We start from the raw sequence: 23,385 nt of genomic DNA, 5'->3' as shown, positions 1-23,385 counted from the left end.
TTTTGAAAAAGGAATATTCTTGATGATCCTGATCATCCTGTGGTGGTCTGAAATTTCTCAAAAATTATCTAAAATACCATCAATGATAACAGAACTACTTAACAGATTTGGGCAGTCTTTTTCACTAATTGAATTGGAAGTGTTATTTTAATTGACAGATTGATAACTTCAGGTGGAAAAGTATCAGTAATTTGAAGTATCACAAAAGTAATTATTTGCATGTCCGGAAAGGAATTTTCTTGGATATCTAAAGACCTTTCAATCTCAGCCTTGAATATTCTCAGCAACCAAGCCTCCACAGCTGTCAGGTACCAAAGATAAATTCCTCTCTGGGTGGAGATATTTCATCTCTGTCCTAAATGGTCAATATTTTATTTGGGTCTAAACACTTCAGCCTAAAGAAACACTATCCCTGTATCTACCTCTGTTAAGCCATAAGGATTTTGTATGGTTCAATGAGATTGACTATCATTCATCAGCCTGGCTCTTGATTTGCCTTAGTTTAGAGACAGCACAAAAATAGACAGTAGGTGCAGGAGTAGGCCATTCGGCCCTTCGAGCCAGCACCACCATTCACTTTGATCATGGCTGATCATCCACAGTGAGTACCCCGTTCCTGCCTTCTCCCCATATCCCTTGACTCCGCTTTCTTTAAGAGCTCTATCTAACTCTTTCTTGAAAGCATCCAGAGAATTGGCCTCCACTGCCTTCTGAGGCAGAGTATTCCATTGATCCACAACTCTCTGGGTGAAAAAGTTTTTCCTCAACTCCATTCTAAATGGCCTACCCCTTATTCTTAAACTGTGGCCTCTTGTTCTGGACTCCCCCAACATCGGGAACATGTTTCCTGCCTCTAGAGTGTCCAATCCCTTAATAATCTTATGTTTCAATAAGATCCCCTCTCATCCTTTCTAAATTCCAAGTACTGACCAATAAATACAGACCAATTCAATTATGAAGTGGTGGTCCTTTGAGGAAAGATTAAGTAAGCTGAACTTTTATTCTCTTGAATTTGGAACAAGAAGGGATCATATTGAAATATTAAGATTCTGTGACCGCTGGATATAGTAGATGTTTGCCCTGGAGGTGAAATCTAGGGGCATGGTCGCCAGATAAAAAGACACAAACTTAAAACTGAGCTGAAGAGTTTATTTTCCAAAGTATTTTTTAAAAACATGGAAAAGTTGAAAAAGAGCTGGAATTCATGTTGTCACTTGGACCCCGAAGCCTTTATCTGGAAATTGCATAGGAACACAGAAATAAGGAGGAATGTTCATCTGGTCCCTGGTGTCTATTCAGCTGTTCAACTTGATTCTGGCTGATCTGATTGGCTTCTTTTCCACTTTCCTGCCTGATTCCTGTAATCTTTCAACTGTGTTCAAAAATCTGTCTTCCAACCTTGTGCTTAACAAGTTAGCATCAGCAACTCTCTGGGGTAGAGAATTCCAAAGATTGAGAAAATAAACTTTTCAACTCAGTCTTAAATTCGTGTCTTTTTATCTGGAGACCATGCCCTTAGATTTCCCCTCCAGGGCAAATATCTACTATATCCAGCGGTCACAGAATCTTGATATTTCAATATGATCCCTTCTCATTCCAAATTCAAGAGAATAAAAGTTCAGTCTACTTAATCTTTCCTCAAAGGACCACTGCTTCATAAGAATTGATTTGGTCTGTATTTTTGTGCTGTCTCTAAGTTAAGGCAAACCTAGAACCATGCTGATGAATGATAGGCAATCTTATTGAACCATACAAAATCCTAATGGCTTAATAGAGTAGATACAGGAATGTTTCTTTAAGCTGACATAGTTAAAACAAAATAAAAGATTGACCATTTAGGATGGAGATTAAATTTCTCCATTCAGAGAGCTATTAATCTTTGGTGTTTGAGAGCCGTGGAAGCTTGGTTTCTCAGAACTATATCTTTTTGTAGATTTAATTTTTTTCACCTGCCATAGTATTATCACAGTAATAGAATTGTGCAGCATAAAAACAAGCAATGTGTCCCATCACATTCATGCTGACTTTATATATGTACCAATACCATTTACCCATAAAAGGCTCATATTTTTGGCCCAAAATTTCTGTTCATGGATGCTGCCTGACCTGCTGAGTTCCTCCATTGTTGTGTGTTACTCTGGATTTCTAGCATCCACAGAATTTATGTTTATGATTAGCATTGATGAATGTCCTTTTTCTTTATTTTTATTTATTATGCAGTTAGGACAGAATAAAGTGGTACTTGTTAATTTTGAAGTTTATTTTGGTATTTTGTGCTTTGTGATTACAAAGGAGTTTACTTTGGATATGGTACATTCATTGTTCTGGATGGTTACCTCACAGGCTTTGCTGGAACACATGAAATGACAGAAACACTGGATGTATGAGAGGACCTTTATTGTGATATCTAAGCATGGCAGGACTACAGCTCATGACACCTGCTTCATCACCTATGGGCCCTTTTTTTGGACTGCCGTGGCAACAGGAAGCTATTCATGATAACATTTTTACACCAAGAAAATATCAGGTATGTGTTAATGAAAAAGTTAAATGAGACAAAATAGAATGGGGAAAACATTAAAATTATTTTTGGACTTTCAAAGGCTTTTTAACTCAGAACCTAGCGCCATGTGTTAAAATATAGACTTTTTCTTCCTTATTCCCTCATCCTTCATCCATTCGTATTGTGGATAAAGAATCTGCTTCTGTTATCCAGAATCCTTCACCTTTGATCTGGAGACCAGTTTGCATCCCACCAGAGCCAGTGGGAAATTCAAAGACATAGAGTGTACAGCACATCAACTCACCTTGTTCATTAAACACCCATCTGTACTAATCTCATTTTCTGGCACTTGGCCCATAGCTTCCATGACATGGTAATTCAAGAGCTTGTCTAAATACTAAATTGTTGTATCCAACATCATTTACACTTTCTCCCTCCACACATCAACTGGAAATGTGTTCCAGATTCTAGCCATCCTTTTGTTTTTTTTAAATCACAGTTCATAGTTCAAGTTTAATTTTCATTCAAAAATCCATGAAATAGTGTTACTGTGGGGCCATGATGCAACACAGAACCAACAGTCACACACAGCTCAAAGCACAAATGAGATAACAAGCGCAGTAAAATAGTTACCCAAAAATTTTTAAAAATAGTAGTCCAAGACCCCAAGTCAATGAATGTTGCAAAAATCTGAAGACACTTTTGATATCCTCTTTAATGTTATTGGCTAGCTTACTTGTATATTTCATCTCTTCCTTAATGGTTTTTTAGTTGACTTTTTTGTTACTTTTTTAAAAGCTTCCCAATCTTCTAACTTCCCAATAATAAGATGTAATAGTGGCCAAAGGAACTAGGGTAAAGGATGAACTGAAGGAAATTTATATTAGGCAAGAAACGGTGTTGGATAGACTGTTGAGTCTGAAGGCTGATAAGTCCCCAGGACCTGATGGTCTGCATCCCAGGGTACTTAAAGAAGTGGCTCTAGAAATCGTGGACGCATTGGTAATCATTTTCCAATGTTCTATAGATTCAGGAACAGTTCCTGCTGATTGGAGGGTGGCTAATGTTGTCCCACTTTTCAAGAAAGGAGGGAGAGAGAAAACAGGGAATTAAAGACCGGTTAGCCTGACGTCAGTGGTGGGAAAGATGCTGGAGTCAATTATAAAAGAGGAAATTACGACACATTTGGATAGCAGTAGAAGGATCAGTCCGAGTCGGCGTGGATTTATGAAGGGAAAATCATGCTTGACTAATCTTCTGGAGTTTTTTGAGGATGTAACTATGAAAATGGACAAGGGAGAGCCAGTGGATGTAGTGTACCTGGACTTCCAGAAAGCTTTTGATAAAGTCCCACATAAGAGATTAGTGGGCAAAATTAGGGCACATGGTATTGGGGGCAGAGTACTGACATGGATTGAAAATTGGCTGGCTGACAGGAAACAAAGAATAGTGATTAACGGGTCCCTTTCGGAATGGCAGGCTGTGACCAGTGGGGTACCGCAACATTCAGTGCTGGGACCGCAGCTGTTTACAATATACATTAATGATTTAGATGAAGGGATTAAAAGTAACATTAGCAAATTTGCCGATGACACAAAGCTGGGTGGCAGTGTGAAATGTCGAGGTTGTTATGAGAATGTAGGGTGACTTGGACAGGTTGGGTGAGTGGGCAAATGTATGGCAGATGCAGTTTAATGTGGATAAATGTGAGGTTATCCACTTTGGTGGCAAAAACAGGAAGGTAGATTACTATCTAAATGGAGTCAAGTTAGGAAAAGGGGAAGTACAACGAGATCTAGGTGTTCTTGTACATCAGTCAATGAAAGCAAGCATGCAGGTACAGCAGGCAGTGAAGAAAGCTAATGGCATACTAGCTTTTATAACAAGAGGAATTGAGTATAGGAGTAAAGAGGTCCTTCTGTAGCTGTACAGGGCCCTGGTGAGACCCCACCTGGAATATTGTGTACAGTTTTAGTCTCCAAATTTGAGGAAGGACATTCTTGCTATTGAGGGAGTGCAGTGTAGGTTCACAAGGTTAATCCCTGGAATGGCAGAACTGTCATATGTTGAAAGATTGGAGCGACTGGGCTTGTATACACTGGAATTTAGAAGGATGAGAGGGGATCTGATTGAAAGATATAAGATTATTAAGGGATTGGACACGCTGGAGGCAGGAAGCATGTTCCCACTGATGGGTGAGTCCAGAACTAGAGGCCACAGTTTAAGAATAAGGGGTAGGCCATTTAGAACAGAGATGCGGAAAAACTTTTTCACCCAGTGAGTGGTGGATATGTGGAATGCTCTGCCCCAGAAGGCAGTGGAGGCCAAGTCTCTGGATGCATTCAAGAGAGAGTTAGATAGAGCTCTTATAGATAGCGGGGTCAAGGGATATGGGGAGAGGGCAGGAACGGGGTACTGATTGTGTATGATCAGTCATGATCACAGTGAATGGCGGTGCTGGCTAGAAGGGCCGAAGGGCCTACTCCTGCACCTATTGTCTATTGTCTATAATTTCTACTCTATTATATGCCGTCTCTTTGGCTTTTATATTGACCTTGACTTCTCTTGATAGCTATGGCTGTGTCATCTTTCCTTTAGAATAATTCTCCCACTTTGGAATATATATATATCCTGATCCTTCCAAATTGCTTCCAGAAATTCTAGCCATTGCTGTTCTGCTGTCATCCCTGCCAGTGCTCTCTTCCAATTAGTTTTGCCCAACTCCTCTCTCAGGCCTCTTTAATTCCCTTTACTCCACTGTAATACTGATACATCTGACATTAGCTTCTCAAATTTCAGGGTGAATTTAATCATATAAGATCACTTTCCCTAAGGGTTCTTTTACCTTAAGCTCTCTAATCAATTCTGGTTCATTGCATGACACACAATCTAGAATAGCTGATCTCTTAGTGGGCTCAACCATAAGCTGCTCTAAAAAGCCATCTCTTAGAAATTCTGTAGTAACTTTTAGAAATTCTGTCCTGAATAACTCTAGCAAACTTGCCCGTAAGGATATTGGATCCATCCCTTTTGCACAGGTCGTACTTTGCCTATAAGAAATTCCAGTGATCCAGAAATTGAACCCCTGTCCCCTGCAACAGTTCCTCATCCTATGCTAAATCATCCTACTCTTACCCTCAGTGGTACATGGCATAGGAAGCAATCCAGAGATTACTACCCTGAGGGCCTGTTTTTTCAACTTTCTACCTAGCTCCCTAAAATCCCTCTTTAGGAACACCTCACCTTGTCTATCTATCTATCAACCCACAGAATCTTATCTCTGTTCCTCTGACTATGTAATCTCCTATCAATACTGCAGTCCTCTTCACTTCTCTTCTCAACCACGGCACCAGACTCTGTCAGAGACCCATTCACCATGGCCTGTCCCCCACTAGTTCATCCCCCCTCAACAGTACCTAAAGTTGTGTACTTACTGAGGGGAACAGCCACAGGTGTACTCTTCATTGGCTCTGCATTTCCTGTCCTTCTCCAACAGTCACCCAGTTGTGTGTCTACTGCAACCTAGGGGTGATTACCTCCCTGTATCTCCTGTCTGTCACCACCTCATTCTCCTGTACGAGTCAAGGTTGAGCTGCAGCTCGGTGTACCTGATGCAGATGTGTTAATCTGGAAAATTGGAGGTTTCCCAAGCTTCCCACATCCCACTTACACTATAAAGCACTGCCCAAGGAGCCATTCTCACTACATTACTCTACCTTAACAGACAAGGAAAGAACAAATAAGAACAAAAACAGAGAAACCCAATACTTTACCTTGCCCAAACCTGATGAGCTAAAGACTGGCACATTCAAAAGAATGACCACTTCACTTGCATTTGCACTATTTTTATTCACCCTTTCTAAGGAATCACTCGTTGATTAGTCACAGCACAACTTGGAGAAACTGCTGCAAAGCTGCCTTTTAAATCATGATTGCGACCTGATTAAAAAGGTTGTTCTTTTTACACAGTACCTCATGTTGATTAATTGCTGCACAATTTCATTAGTATCAATATGTTCTACAACCTTTAATTGTTCTCCTTGGGCCTCCTCTGTATGATTCTTTATACCTTTCTCATTCTTGGTCTGTTCCTCATCAACTACCCAACTTCTACCACTTGCCTAGACTTTTCCCTCACCTGCTATGCATCAGAGCCATCTGTGGTGCCATGAACTGTCTTGATTGTGGGATCATTGATTTAAAATCATTAGTTGGACGATCATAATGAAGCAAAGCTTAATGAAATTAAGCAAGCAGACATTTGAGGAGGGTGTTCCAAAGTTCCTGACAATTTAGTTAAAATACATGTCCAGGGTAAGACTATAGGAAAAATGTGCTACTTCCCATATTTTGGGAGTTCCCTCAATGAAGGTAAACATCAGTGATTAAATTTACAATCTTCAGTGGCTCACACAGTGTTTGGTAGATTTTGGTGGGGGGGGGGGGGTGGTGGGAGAGGATAATTGAAGGCAGAATCTCAACCCTACCACTAAACATTTAATCTTCAGGCAGCAAATGATGTCCTCCTGAATGCTTCTCAGATATGAGCTACCTATAGCTGACGCCTTGTGACCTTTGAAAGATATTCCAGCAATCAAATATCCTTCAAATTTACCAGAAATAAGGTTGAATCTGTCTTGTATTCTTCCCCAGGCCAAGGTTCCCTACCTTGAAGCCACATTCAGTCAGTTAGCTTCAGTGAGCACTTGTAGCACAACAATAGACTCCTGAATTAACTTTTTTTCAGGTTCTGCTACAGAAAGGGATTATCAGGTGGACAGGGGTACAGATTTATTGATATGCTCAAAGCACTCTTAAATAAATGTAGCACCCCTTGGTAACTTGACATTCCCTGGCTCAAACTTGTGAAGGAGCATTTGAGATGGTATGAGAGCTTCAAGTTCATGCCCACGTGCTTGAAAGGATTCTGGCTTTGATAGTATGACTCTTAAATATAGAATGGGAAATCAGCCGAGGAGTTGCTGCAGAGAATGGAGAGAAGTTTAACAGTATTTCATTATTATAATTTGCTGCAAAATTTACTATCTTTTACAGGTTGAACTTCTAGAAGCAGCTTTGGAACACAATACTATCGTTTGTTTAAATACTGGCTCAGGGAAGACTTTTATTGCAGTGCTACTCACAAAGGAGTTATCTCATCAGATCAGGGGACAGTTCAACAAGAATGGCTCACGGACTGTGTTTTTAGTTAGTTCATGTAAGTACAGCTACTCTAACTTCCTGAACAGTAAACTTTCACATTATATGGTCTGTTTTTAGTTCTATGTGGATAAAATAACCATTTTGTTTTCAAATGGTTAACCAAAGAAAGTGGTTAGAGCATGTTGGTTTAATATTTTTTAAATAAAAGCTTTAGTAATGCTTACCACAGCTGAAACCTACCTAATGTGCTGTAGAGAAGTAAATCTATCTTCGTTGCTCTGTCTGGCCTAGTTGTGCTTCCGAAGGTATCTTTGAGGTTGATTCTTGACTGACATCAGCTCTGGAGCATTTGGGATACATGATTATGTAAAGCGAAGGATAATGATCGGGCATGGGTATCTCACTGACCATAAGCAGAGAAAATGGGTATGTTGGAATGCTGCAGTCATTTGTAAATCACAACTTCTGACTTGCAGGTTGCAGTCAAACCAAAGACCTTCCTGGATAGTGGCTTTGGTTAATATGAAAGCCCACTGAAATAATCTGTAAGTTAAAGTTACCATAAATCTGATCGCCAGCATACATAACTAATATTGCTGTATGTGAGGAAATTAAAATGGAGATGATATACCGGTAACTTGTTTCTGGAAAGATTGCACTGAGTAACTAAGAGCATTACATCCTCTAGCATCCTCAGTGGCTCAGCTCGCTGCAGCTGTCAAGACCCATTCAGATCTGAAGGTGGGGGAATATTCTATTATGGAAAGTGTTGAGTCATGGGCAAAGGAAGAATGGAATAAACACTTCAGCGGACAGCAGGTAATCAAATACTTATTCATGTCAGGATTGGAGTGTTACTGGAAGGGCCAATGTCTATTGCCCATTATTAAAAGTAAAGTAAGGATACAGTTAATTGCTATCTTGCTCTGTATGTGTGTATTTTGTCTTGCATTGTGAGAAACTTGACCAGACTTGGTATTTTTTGTATAAAATGCACTGTGATTGACATTCCCAAACCTTGTTCTGTTTTGACAGGTGCTAGTTATGACTTGCCACATCTTCTTGTACATATTGAAGCGAGGCTACATTTTCCTCTCGAATATCAACTTACTGGTGTTCGATGAATGTCACCTTGCAATTAAAGACCATCCCTATCAGGAAATTATGAAGGTATGATATCATGCTCATTTAGATATCCCAATGTTCAACACCAGGAATTGAAAGTGGATGTGAGGTGCAGGAGTCTTGGGATTTGGTGGTGGATTCCTAGACAAGGGTACATGTAATTCAATTAAGAATACCATATAGGATTTTAGAACATCAAATTTAAAGGTTAAATTGTATTTTGTCAGGAATTTGAATGCAATTTGGAGCTGTAATTGCAACTGATTTTTGTGTGATACCTTGTGATTTGTGTGTAGTAGTTTTGCATTGTTTTCTTTTTAACTAGTTACTAAGATGTTAAAATGGAAAGTTTATATGAAGGTTTTTCATATTTATTATTTGATTATGACATAGAACGCATTTGTTGAAGTCAGCCCATCAATCTATCATGTTTTTGTAACTGATTTTCAATTGTATTTCTGTTCATAGAACCACCCCTCCACCCCTGATTCTCCCATCATCCACCCTTCACTGTGACCTAACAACCAGCATTTCTTGGAGAAAGTTTGCAGAACACTGAGACTACTTGTAGTTCTGGTTGTCTGATTCTACCAAGGCTGTGGTGGCACTTGACAGATTCACCAGAATGTTGCCTGGATTGAAGTACTTTAGCTGTGAGGAGAGATTGGATAGACTGGAGCAAAGTGGGGAGAGGGATGCATATATCGAGTCGGTGGAATTTTTTCCTAATGATAAGGGTATTTTTTTTAAAATAGGGCATTGGCTTAAGGCTGGTTTAAGGTGAAAAGGAGGATTCAATAAAGAGGGTTTGAACCACAAGGTTTTTTTGCACAGATTAGCTGATATGTGGAACTCACTGTTAGAGGAGGTGATAGAATTGGATACAATCACTGTTTAGGTAACATTTAGGCTAGTGTTTCAAATGACAAGGTACGGGACATCAAGGCTGTAATGCAGGTAAATGGGGTAAGTCTTGATGAACAAGAAAGGTCAGCATGGATGTGGAGGGCATGTACAAATCTGTTTCTTATGAAACCCCTGATGCTGATTGGAGAAAGTGTGCCAGTCTGCACTGAGTCAGCACTAGAAGGTAGGCCTGAGCCCAGTTGATGGGGGTTTGAGAGATTTTCCCTAGCTGAGACTCAATAGTATTTGCACTGTATACATATTTTTATGTACCTCCTACATAAAGGTGACTGATACTGCAATATTTATATTGTTAGTGTCCTCATAGTGTTCTAAGCTTTTGAAATTCCACTTTTGATTTAAGTGTATGGGACATTGGAAAAAAAGTTGAATTTCCCCATGGGGATGAATAAAGTATCTATCTATTTGTGTACTGAAATACAGTTAGATTTTCTGTGTTGTGTATTAGCCATAGTGATAGAATTGCTTGAAGTCTGATATCTTGAGCCCAGAATTCCACCAGCAATTGAATCAAGAGGCTACCCAAATGCCAGAACCTAAACAAAGGGGAATTATGAAATTTGCTTTTATCTTTCCGTTAAATTAACAACAAAAGAAAAGAACAGGAGCAGGCCAAGACTAGCTAAGCCTTTACTTATTGCACTCCATCACCTGTAGGGGTACTAATCAATTATATCGTTTGAAATCTCAACTTGAGGACCCATGTGCACATTTAGCTACAGGTGGCCCCTGTTTTTCAAATGTTCGCTTCACGACAGCTCGCTGTCACGAAAGACCTACATTAGTACCTGTTTTCGCTAACCAAAGAGGATTTTCGCTTTTACAAAAAAAAAGACACCCGCTTTAAACGTGTGTTTACCCCGAGAAAGACTACCATGACCGTGAAGCCTTGTGCGGGCAGTTGTGTGCACATGCGTATACGCACCGATTTTTTTTTTTTCTCTCCAAATCGATTTTGGCTCACTGTCTTCCCGATTTTGATAAGTGAAACTACACCATACATACAATATTTCTACTTTATATAGGGTGTATATTTATCATATCATTCCTGCTTTTACTATGTTAGTGTTATTTTAGGTTTTATGGGTCATTTGGTTTGATTTGGTAGGTTTTTTTTGGGTCTGGGAACGCACAAAAATTTTTCCCATATAAATTAATAGTAATTTCTTCTTCGCTTTCCGACATTTTGGCTTACAAACGGTTTCATAGGAACGCTGTACCTTCAGATAGCAGGGAAACCTGTACACCCTTCTACCCTTGTTTAGTCTATCCTAATTCTTTCTGAAATAGTGTATCAGTTCACACTATTGAAGTTCTTTTGACATTTGTCTGCCAATTCTGCCAGCATTTCTTTCTCCTCTTCATTTAATTATCTCATTCCACAGAGCCAGATCCAGCAGTGCCTTTTTTTTGGGCTGAAAGCCTACTGATCACAATTTTTTAAAAAACACCTTCCCTTGCATTCTTCTACAATTATCCGAGTAATGTGTGGTAATTTAAATATGTTATTTGCTTATCTGTAGTCTGATCAGTCTTTGTTAGGACCATCCTCATTGCTTGTCTAAGCACATATAGGTTTACCTGTTGATTCCTTCAATCTTCCAGCAATTATTTGACGAGAAACATTATTATGCACTTTATTCCTTAGTCTTTCGTGACAAGTCCTGCCTTTTGGACTTTACATAAATTTCAGCAAATACTTTAAAGGGCTGTATTGTTGTTGCTTTTCTTAGGTTCTCTATTTGTGATGTATGAATACTGTTTATACTTAAATGATGTGCATGACCTTGCAGTGTAGATGGGATAATCTACATTCTGATAGAAACAAAGCATTGCCAATCACTCAGTTTGGGCTGTCTGATGGCCATGCAATCAATTTGACTAAATGAATTTGAGTCAGGGGTATGTGTTGCAGGGGTATCATCTTGCATGGCACCAGTGTAGACCTGTATCATTCTCAATCTGACTGGGCTCGCCCCGTGAATCTGCATGTTGCTGCCTATGTTCAAAAGGAAGTGTAGCAGCTGTTTCTCTTTTACTTTCTCTATGCTTGCCTTCTTTTGGCACGATGCAAGCAAGCTTTCAGACTTCAAGCTTCACGACTGGGCTTCATTTGCCATTATTGCTCTTTGTTAAACATGGAGTTCATTTGTGTTATTGAACTTGTCAACTTGATTGATTTGTCTAATCCTGTGGGTGGAGAGACTATGGAAATAATTATTGAAATTTTTATTGCATCTGGCAAGAATTGCTGAGACTTGTGTTTCCTCTGATAAAGCATAAATGATTTAAATATTTAAAAATGACATTTTAACTCAGATATACTTAACAGTAATCTTTGACTAGGAAATTTTTGATCAGTTTGCTGCTAGCAGACGGCATGCTAAAATTTTAATGACATGGTATATTATGCCAAAATTTATTCAGTATTCATTTTATTTTTTAAAAATCTTGAAATGACAACAGCTATAAGGTGTGGTAAACCTATGGCACACATGTTGGTATGTGGCATGCAGTGCTGCCTTTCAATTTAAACCCCCACCCATAATAAATAGATATAATGATTAACTTTACTACCAAGGGAGTGATATTATCTTTACATCCCAAGAGCAGTGAGATGTTTTTACAGGAAACATCTTACATGGTTTGGCACCAGCTAGATGGTTATAAGAACGCATAACATTCAATAATACACTTTGAAATCCTCACAGCCTTGTACACATCAGTATTTGGATAGTAAATAGTTAGAATAACACTATTTAGAAGTGTTATTTTTCATTTGACTTTTTAAAAGATTTAATACAGTGATTCCAGTTAATTGGGACATCGGGACCGGTGTATTTTGGCCCAATTAAGCAGCTGCCCTGTAAGCCGAAGGTTCATGGAAATAGTTTAAAAGTATATATTAAAAAAAGACAAACTACTGTTTAAATGAGTAACAATTTGATATGTTTAAATTATATACAGATTAAATTATAATACTACCAATACATATGTAGCACATTTCCTAATAGCTATCGATGGAGGAATTCTGTGTTCTTTTGACTGACAGTGAGGTGAGGGCCTCTGTTGATCAGAGTTGACCATGAATATTGTGGTCTTAGCTGTCTCGATACACAAGCCTGGGCAGTACGATATGGAGAGAGAGCTGTTGCCCATGTAGCAAGCTCCCCCTCTCTACGCATCTGATGAAACTAAAAAGCAGAGACCGATGCAGTTTGGTACCAGCAGCATCGTAGGAATTACCAGTCAGCATTGAACTCAATGTTGGACTGCCTTAGGGACTCCAGCTCCAGATTTTTCCCTCAGGGTTTACTCCCGAAGCCTTCCCCATGAGTGGGTATAGCCGCAAAGCAGGGAGTGGTTGAAATCAGTGTTTTCCTTCTCCGAGGTGAGCTGCCAACCATGGCTGATGAGCCCCATCTGCCTGAAGCGACTGGTTTTAAAGTGCCAAAAACCCACCTTTGCCCTTTTGTCAACAGAAAAGGCTCTGCCGGACTTAGTTGCTAAGCCAGGCATGAAGGCCAGGAACTGGACTTGGTTGTCAAAGGCTATTTGAGGCACATGCCTTTGGGAACATTTAATAGGTAGTGGGAGCTTGTCCCTATTACCACCCTTTGGTTATATTGACTAAATTGACATGGTGGATTGGATAGTGGACTACTTGACAGATAGACCTCAGTATGTGCGGTTGGGAGACTGTAGGTCTGACACGGTGGTCAGCAGCACAGGAGCGCCGCAGGGAACTGTACTCTCTCCGGTCCTGTTCACCTTGTACACATCAGACTTCCAATATAACTCGGAGTCCTGCCATGTGCAGAAGTTCGCTGATGACACGGCCATAGTGGGGTGTGTCAGGAATGGACAGGAGGAGGAGTATAGGAAACTGATACAGGACTTTGTGATATGGTGCAACTCAAACTACCTGCGTCTCAATATCACCAAGACCAAGGAGATGGTGGTGGACTTTAGGAGATCTAGGCCTCATATGGAGCCAGTGATCATTAATGGAGAATGTGTGGAGCAGGTTAAGACCTACAAGTATCTGGGAGTACAGTTAGACGAGAAGCTAGACTGGACTGCCAACACAGATGCCTTGTGCAGGAAGGCACAGAGTCGACTGTACTTCCTTAGAAGGTTGGCGTCATTCAATGTCTGTAGTGAGATGCTGAAGATGTTCTATAGGTCAGTTGTGGAGAGCGCCCTCTTCTTTGTAGTGGCATGTTGGGGAGGAAGCATTAAGAAGAGGGACGCCTCACGTCTTAAGCTGGTAAGGAAGCCGGGCTCTGTCGTGGGCAAAGTACTGGAGAGTTTAACATCGGTAGCTGAGCGAAGGGCGCTGAGTAGGCTACGGTCAGTTATGGAAAACTCTGAACATCCTCTACATAGCACCATCCAGAGACAGAGAAGCAGTTTCAGCGACAGGTTACTATCGATGCAATGCTCCTCAGACAGGATGAAGAGGTCAATACTCCCCAATGCCATTAGGCTTTACAATTCTACCGCCAGGACTTAAGAACTTTTTAAAAGCTATTATTAATGCTTTTTGAGATAGTGATTTAGATGCATATCATATTTTTTACTGAGTTAAGTATTGTATGTAATTAGTTTTGCTACAACAAGTGTATGGGACATTGGAAAAAAGTTGAATTTCCCCATGGGGATGAATAAAGTATCTATCTATCTAAATGAACAAAATCAGCACAAGTGCATTACAGATTATGAACTGCCTTCATACAATGCTTTACGTGATTGCATCATCTAAATCTTCTTTTTCATTGTAACATTCAAGAAGGTTGGAGATACTTCCAAATACTTCATAATTCCTATATTGTTCAAGTAGTGAAACTAGTGAGCAAAACTGTTTCAAATTTTCTTCCTGCATATTTCTCGTCAACTACTGGTTTCAAAAATTGCTGTATTTTGAACACAAACATATGCAGCTGACGCTATTTTAAAAACTGGCAATAATTTCCTGTCCTTATTTAGCTGCATTATGTCCCAAATAAATGGCTGCCCCGATTAACCAATGGCCCAATTATCCAGAATCCACTATTAATTTTACAACACATTTCCTAAAGTACTTCACTTTTTTCAATGTCTCTAGTACTTTTATTGATAGCAAAACAATGAATATGTGTAAATAAATAACAGGGCTCTTCCTTTTAATTTTAAGTCCATAATTATTGTTGCTAATTCATTAATCAATGATAATTTCTTCTCAAAATTATCATGGCACACAAGATAATTTTTGGGAAGGTTATCACCAATTTGGGGGCATATGCTTAAAGCGGTTTGCAACTCTTAACTGCTGTCATCTGCAAAATTGCTAATGTTGCAGTTTTGACATACAGAACATGTTGTGTTAACTATTTATTACTTTGTAAAAATTGGCATCAGTGTGATTGGGTTATATTACTTGTCTTTGCAATATTAACCTACCTGGTTTCAAAAGTAGAAAGATTTAATGGTTTTAAACCTTTCATGGTTTCATCCTAAATATCCCAAAGAGCTTTATAGACGATGAAGCAGTTTTGCAATCTAGTACTTATTTACACAGCATTCCCAAAGGGGAGCAAAGTTGTTAAAGATAAAGTTACATAGAGTGAAATGTTTTGTTTGTGTCAAATCAAATCAGCAAGGAATGTGCTGGACAGCCTGCAAGTGTCACCATGCTTCCAATGCCAACATAGCATGCCCACAATTCACTAAGCCTAAGTGTACTCTTTGAAATGTGGGTGGAAACCTGTGCGGTCACGGGAAGAACCTTGCAGACAGCGGTGGGAATTGAATCCTTGGTCCTACAGCTAGTGCTTTAATAGCATTACACTAATCACTATACTACCATGCCACAGTTACATTTATAGTGTAATAAATATTAGAGTATGAAGGAAAATTCCTGTGCTCTTTGAAATAGTGCCATAGGAGCTTTTGTGGCCACCTATAAGGGCAGGCAAGGCTATCTTTTTGTGAGGTTTAATGCCCTACCTACAAGTACATACAAGCATATGAATTGGGAGTAGACCACTTAAGCACTTGAGCTTAATACCATTTAATAGGTTCGTGAATTGTTCTATCCCTGTTTTACATGTATTCAGACTCCCACTGTGCTTTGAGGGCAAGTATTCCAAAGATCCAGAATTTCAGAACCTGGGTGACTTATTTTTAAACAGTAACCCTCTAATTCTAGATTCAAGAGGAAAAGTCCTCTCCACATCCACCCCGTCAAGCCTCTCAAGATATTGCACATTTCAATCAAGCCCTCTTGATTTTTAAAATTTCAGTGAATGCAAGTACTTCTGACACTTTAGCATTGTCTTAGTACTGTGCAAAACATCAGCCTAAGTTTTTTGTGCTGAAGTTATTGAGATAAAACATGAAGCCAGAGCTCATAGACTTAATGATGGTGCTACCCATTGAGTCACAGCTGGCATCAAAAATTAAGTAGCTCCAAAAATACCCTACCATAAAACTGTTGCATTGTTAAAGTACTTTTATTTAAACCTCATTTGTAATCTAATTTTGGGATTCATATGACTTACTGTAGGAATGTTAAGCTTATAATTGCTATAGCTTCCTTAGTTCATTTACAGAATAGGAATATTGTCATATTGAGCAGTTTGAATATAATTGGAATTGTGGGATAATAAGTAACTACCTTGAACCTGACCCAGTGCACAGGAAAAGTTGGGGAGCTGGAATGATCAGATTATTATTATTGTACTCCATTTTGTAAAATACAATTCTGAAAGAATGTGTTCAACAGAAATTGAAGTTTGCTGTTGGAATAGGAAAGCATATGATCTTCTGAAAATAACTAAAGGAAAACATTGGTGCAGGCTGCATACCTGAGAAATTTTAATATGCATAGGGTTCCTTTCTGAGGGTACATTCTCCCTTTCCTTCCAGTATCTTGAACCAGTTATCTTTCTTTGCCTGGTACGCTGGCCAGATAATGCATCAATCAAGTCCTGTATCTGTCTCTTGGCACATAATAGTATCTGTTTGAATAAGGGCACAAGCATATTGTTTTTCCCCACAATTACTTTTAACTTCACAGCTGGTGATTGTCTTCTGCATTTGATAATTAAACAAATACTTAGTCTGGTATTTTTCTTTCTGAGAGGATCATTCTAATTTTATCTTTAGATGTGTGAAGAAAGTCTCTCGTGCCCTCGTATCTTGGGACTAACTGCCTCCATTTTAAATGGGAAATGTGATCCTTCTGAGTTGGAGGAGAAGATCCTGAAGCTGGAAAAGATTCTCAGGAGCAGTGCAGAAACTGCCACTGACCTGGTGGTGTTGGACAAGTAAGTTGTAAACTCTTAATATTTTCATCTTTTTCATACCATTGAATGTTTATAATAACATCGAAGGCTCGCTTTCAGAACAATTACATCAATCTGATCCCTTGACTTATTAATGGTAAACCACCTCTCAGATGCACAGCAACTTCCTCCAGAATCTTCTGCAATGCACCAACCCTAGGGATAACTTGGTAACCAATTGACGACCAATTTGGAGGAGTGTGGGATGTGGAGGGAACAAGAGCACCCAGAAAAAAAATCTGCATAGTCCTAAAGGAATGTGCAAAACTTCACTCAGACAGCACGGGAGGTCAGGATCAAATCCAGGTGTATCTACAATGCTGTCTTGTTGCCCTTCATGTTCTGATAGCTGAATTATTTGTTTTTGAGAGGTAAGATTAGTCCTGACCTAAACTTTTATCCTAAACTTCAACCCGCTTATGAACACGGTTCAGTGATCTGGACACAAATTTGTTTTGTCCTAAGCAGTTAGTTGGCCATTAACTTAAAATGCTAACTCTGTTTCTTTCTCCATAGATGCCACCTGATATACTAAAAGTTTCCAGCGCTTGTTCTTATTGCTATCTGTTTCTTGTATGAAGACACTCAACTCTGCATGTCACCATTCATTACCCTTACACAATTGAAATAGTTTTGCTTTCCTGTTCTTTCTTTACTGTTGGCCTCATTAGATTCCATTTGTTATGTTTCTGCCATTAATTTACTATCTTGTATTTCACTTCTCCAGGATAAGGATTCTGCTGGCAGGGCCAGCATTTGTTGGTTATTCTCGCTGCCTTATTTACTGCAACGTGCTGAATCCCTTCATTTACTTCATTTATGCTTCATATATCCTCTTCCTCTTCTGGCTATAGGTATTCTTCTCAGCCTCATGAAGTTGTGCTCGATTGTGGCCCATATGAGGATAAAAGTGGATTATACAAAAAGCTTTTAAAAGAATTGGATGAAGCACTTCATTTTATTAATGACTTCAATAATGTATCTGCACACTGTGACGATCGAGGCCCAACTTCAGTCCCTAAACAGGTATGTTTTATACTTTTTCTATTATCTATTTTTGCAAATTTGTCACTGACAAGTTTTCAGACATTATTTCTTTCACAACTATGTTGAGTGAAGCCTAGCTGATTCCAGTGACGTATTGGTTTGAAATCGCTTCCAATGGATTAAAGGCACAGTCGCTGAAAACAGTATTCATATTTGAAGGTGAAGTCATATTTCATCGGGAAAATAGATTTGTGCCATTGATTTAAAAAGCATCACCCTTGTTAATGTTGGTGGCAGAAGAACTGAATGCAAACTAGGCCATTATTTTGTGTCCTGAATTAGTGTTGTGTGAGCTGTTACTTCTGCATTCCACGATTGTTATTAACTTTGTTAGTAATGAAGGTATAATATCCTGGGGAAACCTCTCCTTAACAAGCTGAATGAAATTTATCGTAAGGAATTGAATTGTTTGGGTCGTTGGCAATCCCTTTTGTATTATTTTTGTTTTTCCAGAGTTTAATTTGTGTACTTCAGTGATACACAGCTTTTTATAGGGAATGCCCAGATTTCTTCTGAGATCCACTAAGTGTGCAAAATATTTTAACCATATTAGCTGGATATTGACTTTTTGTCATTTATGTGAATATATAATATTATTAACAGCATAGCTTCTGTTTAGATTACAACCAAGCCTGCACAGTTTCTTAGATCTTGGTACAAGTGATTTGCCAGCATAACTTAAGAACACTTTTAAATCTTGTATCGGTCTTGATACTCTCAAGTTTAAATTTTGTTCCATCCGGGATACTGATTTTTTTTTTTAAAAAGCTGTTGGAAATGTCTATCAGATGAAACAGCATCTATTGAAATACAAATAATTACAGATGACCTGTTAAGTATTGCCAGTATTTTCAGCATTTTTGGTCAAGATGGCGCCTGTGTACAATGCTCCCACGGTCGACATCCTCTAGATAGATCATGAAACCATATATTTCAATTCTTTTATGTCTTTTACATCTGCTTTTCATCTTGAATGTGATTCTGGATCTATTGGAGCATGTGATTTGTAGTTTGGAGATTATTTGGGTTTTTCAGTGCTCTGCAGTCTCCAGGAGGATTCTGGGAGACAAGCAGAGTGTGCAAACTTTGTGACAAAAAGGCTGCAGGATAGGCATGAGCCAATGTATGACTCTATTTCACCAATTAAAGCTTTCATTGTTCACTGATTAAAGTGAAGAGCAAGACTGAAACATTGATGTGAATGACAAAGGTGAGTGCTGGCTGTCTTTTGATGCTGTGGGATCGCTCTGCTGTCGAAGAGGGGAGACTGCCTTTTGATTGCTGGTGAGATCGCTCTGCTGCCACTGTGTCTGGAGAATGTTACCCAGGTTTTCTGCATTTTGGGTATGGACATGGACTATGGACTTTTTTTCCTAGTCTTATAGGTTTTTTAAGACTGTTTTTCGCCCAGTTTTTCTTGTTTTTTTTGTGTGTGTAGTGGCGGGGGGGATTTGGGAGTTGATGGATCATGCTGCCATTTCTTGGCTTCATGGCTATCTGGAGAATTTCAGAGTTGTATATTTTGATAATAAATGAACCTTCGAACCTTTTTAGTTTTTGTTGCAGATTTCCATTATCTATACTATTTTTTATTTTAATGTTTACTTTAAATCATAAGCTGCCTTTCAAATTTACATGTTATTTAATTAAATCAAACTTATAAAATTATTTAAAAAATGAAATAGTAATGCTTTGTGATTAATTTGTAATTTTATCTCCCAGGACTACTTTGAGCAAAATGGAACCTCTCAGCTTCATTGTATAGTAACTGTTTAGTCAATGTAGTAATATGGGAACTAGCACTGTTCCATTCGGTTAGTTTGATTTTACATCCCCACCCCACTTCTCCTTACACTTCCTCAGTGGCCATTCAATCACCCTTGCCTTGATCGTTACACTAACTTTGATGCATTACGTCAAGTCAACAAAGAAAATTGACCAAGAATGTTGAACAGACATCCTTAATGTATTGGCTTGGGGAGTTGACTTTACATCCCTTAGTGAACAGGTTTAAGGGATTCTGTATTCTGAGTTTCAGTAAAGTAATTATGATTGTATTGCTTGTGAAATCTTCGCACATCGCTTATGCATGCCTCAGCCCTCACCATCCGCTGAAGAATTTGTTTCTGGTCTCATCGATTAATGTACAGCCAACAGAACAGATCACACCATTCCGTCACCTTGTCTAATCACCAGCAGCAGTTTCTACATGATCCGTGCATCTTCAAGAGAAAGTTCCGTCTGCTGTTGATAGATATTTCAGCATCAGCTTGAGTCATCTTTCTGCAGATCCACACATAGATTCAATAATTTCAACAGTGCCCTCACTGACAACAATTTGTGGGTGCTGGGAAGTTAGATGATTGTTGACTTGTTATTTTCAGATAAATAAGCATTTTGAACATGTGGGAGAAACTTGAGACAATTAGTCAACTCTTGTGCCTGGTGAGCTTCTGGACAGACTAGAAAGAAATACCCAGCAGTCTGTATGTGGCCCGTATGTCACAATTTGTACAACATGAATGTAATTGAATTATTTTGTAGAGTTTAGGAAATAATGAATCTGTCAGTTTTCACAATGAATAATTATGTTTCTGTGTTCACTATAGGTACTAGTAGATTGCCGTGCAGTTTTAACCGTTCTGGGACCTTGGTGTGCCGATAAAGTAGCTGGTATGATGGTGAGGGAACTCCAGAAGTACATAAAACATGAACAGGAGGAGTTGAACAGGAAGTTCCTTTTGTTTACAGATACTCTTTTAAGGAAAATTCATGCACTCTGTGAAGAACACTTCTCTCCTGCTGCTCTCGATCTGAAATATGTGACCCCAAAAGTCAGCAAACTGTTGGAAATCTTGCATGAGTACAAACCTTTTGAGCGGCAGCAGTTTGAAAGTGTTGAATGGTACAACAACAGAAACCAAGACAATTATGTGTCATGGAGTGATTCGGAAGATGAAGATGAGGATGAAGAAACAGAAGAGAAAGAGAAGACTGACACTAACTTTCCATCCCCTTTCACCAACATACTTTGTGGGATCATTTTTGTTGAGAGACGTTATACAGCAGTTGTACTAAACAGGTAAGAGCATGTTGAAAATCGTGTGTATAGCCTGTTGCGTTCTGAATAGCAAGAGTGAATTAGAAATAACATTTGGGAAGAGTCACTGTGATTTTATTAGACGAGTAAAATGACTAATAGTACAAAACTTTGCCATAGATTTTACTTGCCAAGTGTGGTTGAGCTAGAACATTCAGTCCCTTAATTCCATCCTGAATTCATTGATCCATCCCAAAATTCCACAGATCACCCACCCAGAATGATTCAGAGTCAGATTTATTGCATGTACATTGAAATTTACAATGAAATACATCATTTGCGTTAACAGCCACACACCCACGGATGTGCTGCAGGTGTCACCACATAAATCTCTGCTAACTTCAGTTCATTCAAATAGCTGCCAAATTTGTGCTGTGTTTCTAAATGTTTCCACATCACCAAAAGATGACTTCAGATGCATGCTGCGCATGGCATGGACTATATCCAGTGACTTCAGTGTGCCTCATTAGCAGCATGAACCATTTGATCCTGGTAGCAAGGGCCACTCAACCCTGGCTCAGTGCTGTGGAGTACAAGATACTGACTCTGGAAAATACAGTAGGTCCTTGTACTGTGTTCTTTAATTAAAAAGAAAGTTATTATTGTAAAACTATCAGCCTCCTGAATCGGTGCAGATAACTTCAATCACCACTGCTCTGAACTGATTTTACAACCTACCAACTCACTTTCAACCCTTTACACCTCAGACTTTTTACAACTTGTACAACTCATGTTTTCAGTACTTTTTTACTTGCACAGATGGTCTTTTACACATTGCTTTTTGTTTATGTTTTTTTTGTAAAATTGCATTGTACCTTTTTCTATAATGCTTGCAAGAAAATGTATCTCAGGGTAGTATATGGTAACATATATATTTTAATAATGTTACTTTTAAGCTGGGACTCCAATCTCAACATTCTGTTGCTCCCTAATTTTGTTCTATTTCCCATGTTATCACAACAGTGGATTTAAAAGGCAAGGCATTTGTGCATTTTTTGTTTCCAGCAAAAGAAAGCTGTTGGAGGAACTGTAATAATAACAATCTTGTTCTATATTTGAACATCCTTTAGGAGGGGAAACCCTTGTAGATAGATAGATAGATAGATAGATACTTTATTCATCCCCATGGGGAAATTCAACTTTTTTCCTATGTCCCATACACTTGTTGTAGCAAAACTAATTACATACAATACTTAACTCAGTAAAAAATATGATATGCAACTAAATCACTATCTCAAAAAGCATTAATAATAGCTTTTAAAAAGTTCTTAAGTCCTGGCGGTTGAATTGTAAAGCCTAATGGCATTGGGGAGTATTGACCTCTTCATCCTGTCTGAGGAGCATTGCATCGACAGTAACCTGTCGCTGAAACTGCTTCTCTGTCTCTGGATGGTGCTATGTAGAGGATGTTCAGAGTTTTCCATAATTGACTGTAGCCTACTCAGCGCCCTTCGCTCAGCTACCGATGTTAAACTCTCCAGTACTTTGCCCACGACAAGGCATCAGGCTCCAATTGTAGGGTACTGAAGACCTGTGCCAACTAACTGGCGAGTGTTCAGGGACATCTTCAGTCTCTTACTGCTGTATTTAAATGTTCCCACCTACTTCAAAAGAGCAAAATTTATACCGGTGCCCAAGAAGTGAAGGTGAACTGCCTCAATAACTATCACATCTACTGTGAGGAAGAGGTTTGATAGGTTGGTCATGGCTAAAATTAACGTTTGCCTAAGCAGGTACCTGAACCCACTGCAATTTGCCTATCACCACAACTGGTCTACAGCAGATACAATCTCACTGGATCTGCACTGGATATTATATAGACAACAGTGAAATATGTGTAATGATGCTGTTTATCAATTACAGCTCAGCATTCAACGTATCATCCACTCAGTACTAATAAAATGCTTCAAAACCTGGGCCACTGTAACTCACTCTGCAACTGAATCCTTAACTTTATTAGGAAACCACGTTCAGAGCAGATCAGTAATGACCCCTCCCAATCAACAGAGAATCGTTCAAGGATATGAGCTTAGCCCATTGCTCTAGGGGTTCCCAACAGTGTCCATGACCCCTCTGTTAATGGTAAGGCTCCATGGCATAAAAAAAGGTTGGAAATCCCTGGTCTACACTGATTCTGTGGCGAGGCATAGCTCAAACACCATCTGAAAATTTGCACGTGGCATTACTATAGT

The 23,385-nt window shown here is 39.0% G+C and overlaps 1 protein-coding gene across 4 annotated transcripts in view; it reads left to right on the top strand.

The window, feature by feature from the left end:
- Positions 1-23,385, top strand: part of dicer1 (dicer 1, ribonuclease type III) — a 140,976-nt gene that overhangs the window by 45,608 nt on the left and 71,983 nt on the right. For all 4 annotated transcript variants that reach the window (XM_073039417.1, XM_073039421.1, XM_073039419.1 and 1 more), the window contains exons 4-10: positions 2,344-2,527; positions 7,559-7,721; positions 8,355-8,485; positions 8,702-8,836; positions 16,868-17,028; positions 17,901-18,072; positions 20,703-21,175. In XM_073039417.1, the coding sequence (XP_072895518.1) occupies positions 2,414-2,527; positions 7,559-7,721; positions 8,355-8,485; positions 8,702-8,836; positions 16,868-17,028; positions 17,901-18,072; positions 20,703-21,175 (1,349 nt within the window). In that variant the 5' untranslated portion in view covers positions 2,344-2,413. The remainder of the gene's footprint in view (positions 1-2,343; positions 2,528-7,558; positions 7,722-8,354; positions 8,486-8,701; positions 8,837-16,867; positions 17,029-17,900; positions 18,073-20,702; positions 21,176-23,385) is intronic.

Source organism: Hemitrygon akajei, chromosome 3 (genome assembly GCF_048418815.1).
Source record: "Hemitrygon akajei chromosome 3, sHemAka1.3, whole genome shotgun sequence".
Lineage (NCBI taxonomy): Eukaryota > Metazoa > Chordata > Chondrichthyes > Myliobatiformes > Dasyatidae > Hemitrygon > Hemitrygon akajei.
Note: the sequence above shows the minus strand (reverse complement) of the source record. Positions and strands in the feature narration are given on the sequence as shown.